The sequence below is a fragment of the Vidua chalybeata genome, chromosome 25, assembly GCF_026979565.1.
Source record: "Vidua chalybeata isolate OUT-0048 chromosome 25, bVidCha1 merged haplotype, whole genome shotgun sequence".
NCBI classification, from domain to species: Eukaryota; Metazoa; Chordata; class Aves; order Passeriformes; family Viduidae; genus Vidua; species Vidua chalybeata.
In genome coordinates, this window is record NC_071554.1 from 899,929 (window position 1) to 913,739 (window position 13,811).

At 56.4% G+C, this 13,811-nt stretch overlaps 1 protein-coding gene across 1 annotated transcript; it reads right to left on the minus strand.

The window, feature by feature from the left end:
• Positions 1-620: 620 nt before the first annotated feature.
• LOC128799824 (gap junction beta-5 protein-like) lies at positions 621-3,288 on the minus strand. Its single transcript, XM_053964614.1, has 2 exons — positions 3,223-3,288; positions 621-2,150 (listed from the first exon to the last, which is right to left on the minus strand). Exon 2 carries the CDS (start codon positions 2,124-2,126, stop codon positions 1,299-1,301), a length of 828 nt encoding a protein of 275 aa, XP_053820589.1. The 5' UTR covers positions 2,127-2,150; positions 3,223-3,288; the 3' UTR covers positions 621-1,298.
• Between the last annotated feature and the right edge of the window lie 10,523 nt (positions 3,289-13,811).

Below are 13,811 nucleotides of genomic sequence, written 5' to 3' on the forward strand. Positions count from 1 at the left end.
AAGGCAGTGCCAGCACAGCTTCCCCTGAGAAGTGGAGAAAATTCTGTGTGTATTTCACCCTCTGCCTCTCTGACCCCAAAGGTCCCCAAACTCCATGTGTCAGCACAAGGAGCTGCTGTGGGCTCAGAGGGCTCAGTGCCTGTGGCCAGGATCCCCCCAGGGCTTCTCCACCATCCTCACCCCCACCAGTGGCTGGTTCAGTCTCTGCCCTCCCATCCAGCAGGGCTGCAGCCCTGCTTGCTCTTGGCTTCCCTTCAGCTCTGCCTGTCCTCAGCATCCCCTTGGGTCCAGCAGCCCCTCAGCCTCCCCTCCAGCTGTGGGAAAGAGCTCCGTTTTGCCCATGGAAGGGTCTCAGCTGGACCACTGCAATGATCTGTCGCTGAGAATGGCCTCGGTCACATAAAGGACACAGCGATGGTGTTCCCTCGCCCCCTGTGCCACTTCCTTTGGGACAGAGCCAGGGAGCGCTGGCCCTGCCACTGCTCATGGAAAAAATAATTATCACACCCTCTGAGCAAAGCAAAACCAGTAACAGATCGAGCTGCATGTTCAATGTTAATGTTGCTTGTGAGTGCATTTGCCATGAAATTATTGTTAATTATTCATGTCGGCTAATGCTCAGCTGCCTCTGATGGCCTCGGAAATGGCAGCACCGCCCGTGTCACGGCCGAACGCGATGTATGACAACAATAAACGAGATCAGATTCTGCCATTTAATGTTATTGTTTAATCAATGCTTGGGGTGGTTTTCCTCTCCTGTGTTTGGCTGTTTTGCTCAGGTGTTTTGCCCTGGCCAGGCAGGATGATCCAGCAGCTCACAGCGGGCTCTGCCTGCCTGGCTGGATCCTCACGCCTGCGCTTCGCCGCGGTGGCTGCGGCACCAGGGACCTGCTCTCGTCCCCAGTCAACTAATAGGTGTTATTAATGACAATTGCATCAGTTTGAGGTGGCCCTGACACCCACTGAGTGGCTGATGAAGGGTGAGAGATAGGGAGAAGGGTTTCCTGGGGGATCAGGGTGTCTGTCCTGGCTGGTACAGGCTCAGAGTCTGGGCACCACTGTTAGCTCACAGCTGCCGTGGAGCTGCTGCTCCCTGTCACTGCCAGGGACAGCACGCGTTCTACAGCCCCTGCTTTACCCCAAATTCAGCAGGATGATGTAAATGCCTTTCCCAGGACAGGAGAGGCAGAGACCCCTCAGGCACAGCCCAACTCCAGGGTGCTGCCACCCTCAGCACTCCTGCACTGGAGCACAGAGGAGGGAGAGCAGCCAGGAAGTTGCAGGCCGGGTGAGCAGCCCTAGGAACGAGCCTCATCCTCGGACAGCGTGCTGGGGCAGGAGGCTGTGAGCGGGATGGTGGCCGTGGGGGGTTTGTAGTCAGGCCCATGGAACACCTGCCTGCCCGTGCCCACGGGGTCGGCGCAGGACACGGGGCAGTCGTGGCTGTGCCGCCGGCTGTCCCCTCCTCCGGCCTCCAGGCACTCGTGGCACCGCTTCCCGATCAGGTAGGTGGCCTCGATGAGGTTCAGCACCACGCAGATGCAGGTGGTGACCACCATGAAGAGGGTGAAGATGTTTTTCTCGGTGGGCCGGGAGATGAAGCAGTCCACCACGTTGGGGCAGGGCGGCAGCTCGCACTTCACCACCCGGGGCAGGGTGTAGTTCCTGTAGAAGCGGAAGAAGATGTAGAGGAAGACCACGTCCACGCTGGCCTTGAAGATGAGGCTGAGCAGGTACGTCCACCAGAGCCCGCCCCGCTTCTTGCCGGGGTTGGGGTAGATGCGGCGATAGTTGTCCCCTTTGATCTCACGGAGCCTCTCCTCCTTGGCCTCCCTGTAGGCCACGTGCATGAGGACCAGGAGGGACGGACACGTCACCAGGATGAGCTGCAGGGCCCAGAGGCGGATGTGGGAGACGGGGAAGAAGTGGTCAAAGCAGACGTTGGTGCAGCCCGGCTGCCGTGTGTTGCAATCAAAGTCCTTGTGGTCATCGCTCCAGACCTTCTCGGCCGCCACCACGTAGACCAGCAGGCGGAAGATGAAGACGAGGGAGAGCCAGATGCGGCCAAAGGCTGTGGAGTACACATTGACGGCACGGAGGAGCCCCTCAAACGCCCCCCAGTTCATGGCTCCCCGGTCCTGTTAGCCAGCCTGGGAAGAGAGAACACACAGACACTGAAGCAGCAGCAAAAGGTCCCCACTGGAGCTCCCTGCGTGCACCAAAGCACCGAGCCGTGCTCCTGGGACCATCTCTGACCTGTGCTGGCACGCAGGGACACCGCTGGCAGCACAGACCTGCTCTGGGTGGCACGTGTCCTCCAAGCCTTGTCCCCCACTCTGGGAGCACGGGGACCTGCCAAACGCTCGGGGTTTCTGCCACAGCCACATCATCCTCCAGCCACCTCCGGCTCAGCCCCCATCCCGCCCCAGCTCCCGCCTCGTTGCCCAGGTATTTGTTATTAATTTCCCTTACGTTGCCAGGCCTGGCCCAGGCAGACAACAAATAGGAGCAGCCGGGGCGTGACTGCTCCGGCTGCGCTGCCGCGTCCTCTCCCATCGCTGGAATCTGCCGTCGCCTCCGTGCTCCCCCGGCCAGCGCAGGAGGAGCCCGGTGCCACCGCTCCGTGTCCCCACGCCCCGGGGAGCCCGCGGCAGGGCAGAGGCAGCGGCTGGGCTGAGGGGGGCTGCAGCGCCGAGGGGCTGCCGTGGGGCCGGGCAGCCAAAACAACCAATTTTCACCGACCCCAGGCACCTGCGTGGCCGATTTGACCCCGGTTTGCCCTCCGATGTGACTTGCATCGTGCCAGATAAACGCACCCCATGCGCCGTGGAGCTGCAACAAAAACTCCCAGGGCTGCGTTTGGCACTGGATCTCCTTAAATGTTTTGCCTGCCGGTGAAATAACAAGATTCCCCCTCGCCGAGGGGTGAAGGCATCCCCTGCTCTGCACAGCTCAGCCAGTGCACCCACCCGCAGGACTGGAGTGACCACGGACGCTCCCGGTTCTCGTCCCTCCCGTGGGAGCCGGTGGCTCCCGGCTCACGGTGGCTCCCTGGAGGAGCGTGCAAACCCCAGATTCCTCCTTCCCTGTGCACGCTGCCGGCAGCAGCGCAGGCCGTGCCCATCTCCCTGGTGCCAGGCCGGGCAGACGCACTTCCCCAGCGCCCTCCCCACCTCCTCGGGGCCAGGGGTCGCGGCAGAGGGGGGTCCCCAGGCCGCTCACCTGCGGGTGTCCCTCGGCGGCGCTGCTGCGGGTCGGCGCCTGCCCAGGGCAGGAGCGCATCGCCCGGCACAAAAGACGGCACATGAGTCATCCCCGCGCTCCTGGGAGCGAGGAGGAGATTCCCGGGGGAAGGGATGAGGCTCCAGGCCGATCCCCACGTGTCGCAAGGAATGCCAGATTTCCCGAGGCGAAGGGCGGCCCCGCAGCCGGGAAGGGCTGAGCCGGCTGCTCCGCCGTGGGGAGGGGTGGGAGCTCAGGGCTGTCAGTCCTCAGCTTCTGCAGGGATGTTCAGCACAGCCTGGGGTCCCTCCTTGCCTTCCCTGCGCCCATTCCCCCTTCCTCCAAAGTGGCCGAAGCCCTGGGAGTCCCTGCCCACAGCACCGGCAGCCTCTCAGCCGAACGCTGCCCTTTATAATCCTTTTTTATTGAAACTTTGCACCATGGCAATAATTTAGCAGAGTCTTTATCCCTCGCCACCCTCTATTAAGTGGGTGGCAGTTGATAATTTCACTGGCAATTAATTAACTGCTTACCTGTGCTCCCCTCACCTGCAAGCTGGCACAAGTCTCTTCTCCATCACCCCTCCTTGATACCAGAATCTGGAGGCCTCCCAAAATGAACCCCCAGCTCAAAGAACCCCCTCTTGGAGGTCTGACCCCCATCTCACAGCTGTGGGGTGCAGCGACGGGGGTCAGAGGGGAGGGAGTCCAAGGAGGTGTGTGGGGTGCAGGAGTTCAGGTACGGCTGGAGTCATCTGAGGAGCAAACACACATTTCATTTGCAATTCTGCTGGGGTTTAAAAAAAAATGTAGAGAAACAAATCTAAACAGCTGTAAAGTAAATTACCAGTGTTTGTGGATGGCTCCAGGGAAGAGTTCTGCAGTTTGAAATCAAACAAGCCCATTTTTATTTTTTTAAACATGCCTGTGTAGCGGCTGTGCTGGGCAGGGGGTTCCCAGGGGCTGTGTCCCCTACGGGCAGGCAGGCAGGACCCAGAGCAGCACCCATCCAGCAGCACCCAGTGGTGGGTGGGGGGGACGTTCTGCCCCTGGTACCCCTAATTTTGTGCATGTCAGAAGTGGCTCTCTGTGTCTTTCCGGGTTAAAATCCCCTCTTTTGGGGAGCTGCCAGGTGTGATGGGCAGTTTCTGCTCCAGGTAGAGCCCCTCCATCCCTCCACAGGTGAGTCCCCAGCGCAGGGGACACAAAGGTGCATTAATGGCAGCACTTTATCTTCCAGGAACAAGCCCCATTAGTACATTTTCACTACAACATGAAATATTAATAACACTTTGCATTTATATAGTGTCATTCATCCCGCAGTCACCAGCCAAGCTGCTGACATGAATCAAACACCACAGCCAGCTCTGGAGGAGAGAGGTAAACGGGATTAGACCCATTTTCCTGCTGCACACAATGAGGCACAGGGTTCTCTGCAGGTCACCGGTGCCACTGAGGATGTTTTGGAGGAAAAAAAAACCAAACACACGAGGCCAGGGACTGCTCTGACCTGGCCTTCCTCCTCCTCCAGCTGCTGCAACTGGCATTTGCTGCTCCTGATACCGTGCTGACAGTGCAGGGAGGGGAGTTAGGAAACCTGTCAGCCCACGGAGAGGCAGGGCCTGACACAACCCGAGGGCTCCTGCAGCATGAAAGAGCAAGCAGAAAACCAGTGGGGAAAGAAAGGGCCCTTTTCATCTTATTAAAGAGCCTTGTATTTAAACCCTCCTCCAGCTCCGTAGCACAGGGTGGTTGCGAAGGCTTTTGCACACCAGCTGAGCAGGACTGGCTCCTGCTGTCGGAGATGCTGCACGCAGATGCTGCTGAGCAGGGCGGAATCCCGGGATTGATGATGGATAAGGACAGACAAACAAGTCCTGGGCGAAGTTCCGGAGCGGTGCTGAGCGGCAGGGAAGGGGTGTGGGCGCAGCCCTGCCGCCCACTGCCCCCAGCACCATTGTTATTCCATGAAGAAGGCACCTTGTTTGCAGATTATTAAAAAACCCCAAACAGATTAGCGAAAATTAAACACCCAGGGCAGGCTGGATGTTGGCTCAGCCACCGGGAGAGTCGTGTGAGCATCGCTGCTGCTTCCAACCCGGCTGCTCCGTGCCTGGCTCAGCCCCGGGACCCCCTTTCCTCAGCCCCGTGGCTCCCCACTGCACTGCCAGCTGCATTCCCAATCCCACGGGATTGTTTGGAAGTTCTTCCACGGAAAATCTGTGTTCAAGGACTGTCTGGATGAGAACAGGCAAACCCTCGCTGGCCCAGCCCGGTCGTGGCCATCTAACACGGCCAGCACCCATTAATCTTACATTTATATGTGAGGCTGCAGGGAGTAACCTCATTTCTAGGGAGACCTTAATTAATCACCGACTCAAAGTGCCTCGATGAGGTGGTTTGCAGCCGAGGAGATAAATTGACATGGTCAGCAGTGGCTGAGGATGAGGATGAGGTTAGCAGGGGCCTAAATCATGGCAGGTGATGGTGGTGAGCAGAGCAGGGGACAGGGCGAGCAGGGGACAGGGCACACGTGTCTTGTGAAACCTTCCTCTGCACTGGCAGGCCGATGAATGGGCCACGGGAGATGCTGCCGTGGCTCTTTGTCCCTAAAAAGGCAGAAATGAGAGAGAAATGAGAGTGTCCTCAGCCTGTGCAGACCATGCCCCTGCAACGGTGGCAGGGGAAAGATGTAGAGGACAAATTCCTAAGCAGGAGGGGACCGTGGGCAGTCACACAGCCCCAAACCCCAGGCGGGGAGGGGTTGGGGGCTTGATGCCCTCACAGTAGGAGCAGAGTCCAGCCCAGCGCTGTCTGTCACGGACAGACCCGCTACTGCCCGTTTTGGGTGGTTTGGCCAAATAATCACCGTGCAAAGGACATCGTCGCCCTTGCCACTGACCTTGGCAGCCTCCAAATGGGCGGCCCGCAGGTCAAAGTCTTTATATCCCATCACCAGTCTCCTGAGTCATGCCTGTCTCCCGGCAAGTTACATTCTTTTCACATGGCAGCTAAACGGGAAAGAGGTCGCGCTCCCAATACGGCGACAATAGGACATGACAGCACTTTTCTGAGTGATTAAGCCTCAGGTGATGGCTGGGCTACACGACAAGTGGCTGAAGGCTGAAAGACTTTAATCACCTCGGACACGGCACTGCGTCCTCGCACTCCATCCTGCCAGGGTGGGTTTTTAGTGCGAAACAGGAGCGATAATAAAAATAATCCAGCCCAGCCTGCGCACCCATCCGTTAGTTATCCGTGCTGCTGTTAATAACCAGCCTGGGCAGCCTGTTGGCCCTCAAAGATCCCTCTGCAATAAATCAGCGCTGATGCCTTAAAATAACTGTCTGGGGCTGCCGGAGCTGACACTAGATGGCATTGGGAGAACGCGCGGCTCGGCACGGCCGCCTTCCCCGGAACAGTCTGGCAAAACAGAGCAGAAAACTCAGGATGACAGAGCAGAAAATGTCTCAGCTGGGGAGAGGCCACCAGCTCACCTCCATCCTCACATCCACGAGTTCAACTCCATCCTCACAGTCCTCACTTCATCTCCATCCTCACATCCACCAGCTCATCTCCATCCTGAGTCACCTCCATCCTCACATCCACCAGCTCATCTCCATCCTCACGTCCATGAGTTCACCTCCATCCTCACATCCACCAGCTCATCTCCATCCTCACGTCCATGAGTTCACCTCCATCCTCACATCCACCAGCTCATCTCCATCCTGAACCCACCACTTCATCCTCACATCCACGAGTTCAACTCCATCCTGAACCCACCAGCTCATCTCCATCCTCACATCCACCAGTTCAACTCCATCCTGAACCCACCAGCTCATCTCCATCCTCACGTCCACCAGCTCATCTCCATCCTGAACTCACCACTTCATCCTCACACCCACCAGCTCACCTCCATCCTCCCACTCCCCAGTTCACCTGCAGCATCTCGCCTGCATTGAGAGCATGATGGTGGGGCAGAGCTCAGGGTGTTTCACCTCTTCTCTGAGCTAGTAAAATAGGTTGTCCCCAAACTATTATTTTTTTTCCCAATGAGAAGCTGCACTTGTGGCTCCCCAGAGCCTGATGGCCCCCACTGGCACCAGCACAACCCTTTGGGACTCGTTGTGCCCTTACCTGGCAGGGGTAGGTGCGCCTGGGCACCTGCAGAAGGGATGGTTTTGAGGAGTGGGGCTTTAAAGTGAGTCCCAAAACCCAAATGATGGCGCTGCCCCATCCGTCCCCTGCTGCCCCAGCATCCTGCCAGCTCCCTTCACGTGGAAAGGTTTTCCTGCTGCCGCCAGGGCTGGTGCCTGCCCTGCCCTGATCAATCTCTCCCTGGAGATCAGCCTGTTTGTCTGTCTGTCCATCCACCCCTCTGTGTCTCATGCCTGGGTGCATCCCTGTCCCCAGGGCTGGTGCAGACAGGTCTCTCCTGGGAACAACCCCGGGATATTCCCAGTGGAGCAGCACAGCTCACTCACCCTCCCACACCTGCAACTCGGCTTGGAGCCAGAAACTGTTTGCAGGCGCCGGCATCAGTCTGCCTTTCCCCCCATCACTCCAGGCTCGTTCTACCTGTCAGAGCCAGTCTCTCCTTCCCCCAAATCACCTCCCGCACCCCACCGAGCCGAGCTGACTTTGTCTCTTAATGCTGCATTGTGCCGGCAGCCCGAGAGCCACAATAGAGCTCCTGATTGCAGCTCCCTCCCTCCCTCCCTCCCTCCCTCCCAGCCAGCCCCAGCCCCGCATGTCGGCCCCGCTGGCAGCACATGGCACACGGCTCTGCCACAGCCCACCCTCCCCTGCCCTCCCAGGGCCACCCCAAAAGCCTCCACCCTCCAGAAAACTCCACATAGTTGGGTTTGATGTCACTGTTCGTGCAGGGGAGAGTTGTTGGGGTGATGCTACAGGTTTTGGGGTGTGCACCTCCCCCAGTTTACCCCCGTCTTGTGGGGCTGGGGTTCTCCTCCCCTGTTCTCTCTGCAGGGTAAAACATAACAGTGCCAAGACTCAAATTCTCTCACAGCCACCTGGGCTGGAGAGCTCCACTTTTCTGGGGATCTCTGCCCAGGCAACTCGATGTTGCAGGATTCTTCCAGAGGCTAAAAACTTGCTCGCACTGTAAGGACAATGCCACATTAAAACCAACCCATCATCCCTCTCAGTTGGCTTGCACCTCTCCTGGAAACTCTGGGCAGCAGAACTAAACTCTGAAAAGGGCCCAGACTTGGCTTGAAGCAAGAGATTTCACATCATCATGTCTTAAAATGTCAGCACTTTAATTAGCTCCATCTGAAGCTGGAGTGGGTTTGTCACCCCTCTCTGCCTTCAGTTCAGGTTGAGAAATTTGCTCAGGCTGACCTTTTCCCTCCCAGACCCAAAAAAAGTCCCCAGTCCATATTGGCATTTCCTAAAAATAGGACAAAATAGCCCCCCAAAAATACCAGCCAGCTGTAGGGATGATGTGCAGCATCACGCCAATGCAGGGAAAAGGACTTCAGCTGTGAGATGCCTGCCCTGGGAGAGCTGAGGGGATGTTCCCAGGTTCTTGTGTCAGGTTTTCCCCTTTTATCTCCTTCAGACACTGCTGCTAGGCCCCCTTCTTCCACAGGGAACCCCCAGTCAGATCAAGGTGTCTCCTGCTCAGTGTTTTCTGCAGCATCATTTAAATCTCCGTCTCACCCACCCTTTTCATTTCATTTCTTGTACCTGTACGGCTGCTGGAGCCATAACTTACACTCCAGGATAATTTCTTGCTCTAAAGGATACAGTGAACTTCTTCACAATTTGCTGACCAGCTGGGAATTCTTCTCCAGGTGGGATACGCTGGGTAATTATTCCATTTCAGCTGCTGGAGATGGAGGTTTGGGCCCACTTATCCTCTGTGTGCGTGTGATAAATTAATGAAAGCAAAGCCAGAGGAAACACCTGAAAAAAACACAGGGAAGAGGGAGGCCACGATGCCCCACCGCAGCTGTTGGGCTTGGGAATCGCCGTGCTGAGGTGTCACAGCACCTCCACGGGCTCTGCTCTTCACACCAGGCTGTCTCCAGCACGACCTCTGAGGGCAGGAGCCACCAAAAGCCAGTGACCACTGCCAGGAAGGGTCACAGGCGTGCCCACCACTGTGCTGGCTGGAGGGACGTGGAGCTGTGGAGGGCTCAGGGGCGTTGGGTTTGAGTCTGGCCCACGGAGCACCTCCTGGTGCCGTCCCTCTGCCCTCTTGGCGTGGCAGAGCGGCGGCTGGTCTCGTCTGCAGAGCGAGGCAGAGCTCCGAGCCACAGAGACGCCTTCCTCAGAGCCTGATCATTCTTCAGCACGTCAGGGGGAAGAAGAGCGGCATCAAAAGCATGCTGGCTGCCTCCCCGCTCATTGCCGGCCAGCCCGGAGCCCTGGCCTCGCCGCGCTCGCCCTTTGGTGGGGCGTGACACTCGTCTGCGGCGTGCCACGCAATTATGGCCGGGAAAGGAAGGGGCAGATCGCCCCGGGGAGGGGGAAGAATGAGAGCCAGCCGCCTTTCATCCGCGCCCCACCGGCCGCCGCCTGCCGCTCGCTATTCTTATCCCTCCTGATCAAGGCGAAGCGTTTCCTCCTCCTGCCATTGAAGCCCCGACGTGGCTCGGGCAGCGCGGGGAACCGGCGGCTCCGCCGAGCCGGGATGGGCCTCCCCGGCCCCACGCTGCGGGCCACGACCCCGCCGGGATGGCTTTTGAGCTCAGAGAGCGCCTCGTGGGGACGGGTATTGATGTGGAGACGCAGGTAGAGCTCCGGCCGCCGAGGAAGGTCAGCCTTGCTTCGCGCTTGATGTGGGAAATGCCAGCTCGGGCGAAGGCGGCAGCGGAGGGACGGCTCCTGCACCTGTGGGAAGAGCTCTGGGAGGGAAATTTGGTCATTAGGATTTAAAAATTCCCTTGTGTTTTCATGAGACAGACTCAGGCTCTTGTTTTCCGCTTGGGTGACTTTGCCCCCAGCTCTAGTCCTCGTGAGGGAAAGAAGACCCCATGAGTTACGATGGCAAGTGACCCCTCGAGGTTGTGTCCCAGTGCCCTGCAAATGGAGGTTGCCATTAGCACCAGCCATGGTGCCTCGGTGGGGAGCCTGTGTCCATCCCACCCCCACGGCAGAGGCTGATGGCCAGGCCAGATGTTGCAGCCAGTGCCTGAAGGAGGCAACTGGGCCCATCTCTGATAAGTGAAGCCAAACCAGCAGAGCTATCCCAGGGCCCAGGAGCCTCTGAGCAGGAGACCCCACACTGCCCTGGGGATGCTCACAGCTCACATCTGCCACAGGAACTCTTCCCTCGTGCGTTGCTGGCGCTTCCAGGCCGTCTTTGCCACTCTTTGGTTCTTACAAACTGCTCCAGGAATTAACCAAACCCAAGGCTTCTGGAGATGCTGGAAGAGGAGCGCTCCAAAAGGCAGCTCTCCCTGCCCTCAGGAGCAGAGCCAAGCCAGGACTGCAGCCCCAGACAACACCAAGCTGGGCTGGAGAGACCCCACTGAACTCGACCTGCTCCACCACCATGTCAGGCTCACACCTCTCCTCCAGCCCGCCTGGAAACAAAGGCTTCTGAGCACCTTCTCTGTGTCCACAGAGCTGCAGGAAATCAGCTTCGTCACCTTGAAGGACCAGGAGCTCTTCCCAGATGTCAGGGACCCCGCAGAGAAATAAAATCCAGTAAAAATTCACTCTTCAGTTTGTTCCCAGGGAACTCCTCACCACCAGCCCCTGGATGAGGACTCGTGCTCATGGATGAATCCTCGTGTTTCAGGAGCCAGGGCTGCTCTCTCCCAAGCTCCAGGGTCACGCGTGCTCGGTCCACTCGGAGTTAAGGATTTTTGGCTTGTGGCACTGGGGGTGCCCCAACATCCTGGGGAGATGCTGAGGTGGAAGAGCCCCATGGAGAGGAAAGCAGCTCCTTCCCACACCTCCTTCCACTGGGCTCCTTGCTGCAGGTCCATGCCTGACTGCAATCAATGTAACCTTTTAAAATTAATCTACTTTCTCTCCTCTTTTGCACACAAATACAGTTGCTGAAATTCCTCCATTTCCATGACATTTGGGGAAAAAAATTTGTGCCTCAGTGGAATGCTTTCTTTACACTATAGATGTCATTACTTTAAAGGGGAAATTAAAGTAAAGGTGGTGTGTATTTCTTTTTTTTTTTTTTTTTTTTTTTTTTTGCCTGTGATATTGGAAAATAAAGGTTCTTCCTCCCCTTGCACTGCTCTAAGTTCAAGCAGCTGCCAAGTGGAATGAGCAGAGCAGCCAGGACAGCCGGGGTCTGCTCCCAGTGCTCCCAGTCATCCTGCTCTGAAACCAGGGGAAAATCCCTGCTAGAAGTTTATGGCCGAAGGTCAGTCACTGGAGAGCCGGGGCAGCAGCCCCAGCACGAGCACAGGGAGCTGCTGCCTTCTGCTCTGGCTCCTGATTTCCCCACACAGGAGGAAATCGGGAGTGGCAGCTGCCGGGCTCTCAGTCACCCACCCTGGGGCAGGGAGAGGCGGCAGCTGCCGGCTGAGGGGCTGGGCAGGAAAGGCTGACAGCCCCAATTTACGCATCACGCTGCTTTTGGACCCAAAACACAAAATGCAGGCCTTCTTGCCCGTGTCCTAAAGGCGAAGGCCAGGTCACTCCCAGCTCTGGAGGGTGAGGAGGGGACGAGGAGCTGCGGCCTGTGTGTCACAGGAACGGAGCTGGGTTGGGATGCAAAGGGACGTGGTGTCAGCCAGCTTGTTCCCGCGGGCATGGCAGTAAAACAAATCTGAATGGAGGAGGGAGGAGAATCTTCATCCCTGGAAAGGGTGGGAGATGCTTCCTCCTTCGGAGATAAACGTGAGAGGTGGACCTCCAGCCAGCCAGACCTCCAGCTGCCTCTGGGAGAGAAGGAAGAGGCTTTAAACACCTAATTCATGCTCTGTGTTTCCCTCAGGCTCTGTGGGCGTCCCCACTGCTCTCCCTCTGTCCAGAAATCCCCTCACTGTGCTCTGTGTCCCTGCCCAGAACAGCCCCACTCCCGCAGAGCCACCGGGGGCTCTGCCATCCCTGGGAACGTCTTTGTGTGCACACCCCCCTTGTTTCTGGGCATCTAAGGGTGCAGCTCTGGGCAGAGGCCATGGGCAGGGCAGCAGGACCCCCATGGACCACACAAGGTCTCCCATGGAGAGGAGGATGGAAAGGGCAGGACAGCGCTGCCCAGCCAGGCATGGAGAGGGTTTTGCAGCGTCACACAATGTCCCTGGCATGTGCAGGGTGGTGCCACTGCCCACACTGCCCTCCAGCCACCCCTCAGTCCCGACGTGGAGGACGGGGCAGGATTGCCTGGAACAAACCCAGCATCCTGCTCTTTCTCTTTCCCAGGCTAATTTTATCCTCCTCCCAGTGACAGATTGAGGGCTTCAAAACCCAGCCCCTGAACTCTCTCCTGCTTCCCCGCCATGGAAATTGCTGCGCGGTGGTTCAAAATGGGAGAGCAATTTGCAAAACAAATAAGTCTCCGATTAGCTAACGAGTGTCGGGCTGACCTTACAGGGACCCCTTCATTAGGAGACACTGAGCACCGATTAACTGCTTTGGGATGGAGGGAGCCACTTCAGACTGGTTTAATGAATTAAATATATGCTCCTATTTGGCTCTTAATGTAAAAAAAAAAAAAAAAAAAAAAAGTTAAGTACAGTAATTGTCACGTTCCCGAAGTCAGTCATCTCCCTACCTCGCAGTTCAGCGAGACTTTCCCCTTCCCAGCACCAAAGTTTAATTTGTTAATGTGCTTCTGGTGTCACGGTGTTTCCCTCCATTAGCAGCAGCCCATCAAAGTGTTCTGCTCGGGGAGCTCGGGAGTGCTTTCCTCCAGGTCTCCTCCCGCTCTCCAGGAATATTCCAGCCCTTGGATTGCTCCCGGCGCTGTCCTGGCCATCAGCTCCTTCTGGGGCTGGATCTTCTCCTCTCCTGTTCCTCCTTGGCGCACAGGACAGGAGGAAATGGCCTTGAGCTGTGCCAGGGGAAGGCCGGGTTGGGCACCAGCAGGAATTTCTGCATGGAAAGGGCTGCCAGGCGTTGGAACTGCTCAGGGGGGTTTGGAGTGCCCACCCCTGGAAGTGCCCGAGGAAGGTCTGGATGTGGCACTCAGGTGAGGATCAGGCACAGACTGGACACGGCTTTCCCCGCTGAAATGACTTGGGAAAAAGAGACAGAAAGGGGAAAACCAATGACCAGGGAAGAGTGGAGTAATCAAATGCCTGACAGTCCTGGCCATGGGCTGTCCTGAAGTTTTGCTATTTTGCTATATCCTATTATATCCTATATATTATATTATATTATATTATATTATATTATATTATATTATATTATATTATATTATGTTATGTTATGTTATGTTATGTTATGTTATGTTATGTTATGTTATGTTATGTTATATATTATATTATATTATATTATATTATATTATATTATATATTTACCATATTTTATCATATTTTATTATATTCATAATATTTTATTGTATTTTATTGTATTTTATTATATTATATTTATTATATTATATTTATTATATTATATTTATTATATTATGACTATATTAACCCCTAT

Bases quoted from the DNA above. Each gene is read 5' to 3' on its own strand.
- LOC128799824 (XM_053964614.1), bottom strand. From the start codon at position 2,126: ATGAACTGGGGGGCGTTTGAGGGGCTCCTCCGTGCCGTCAATGTGTAC.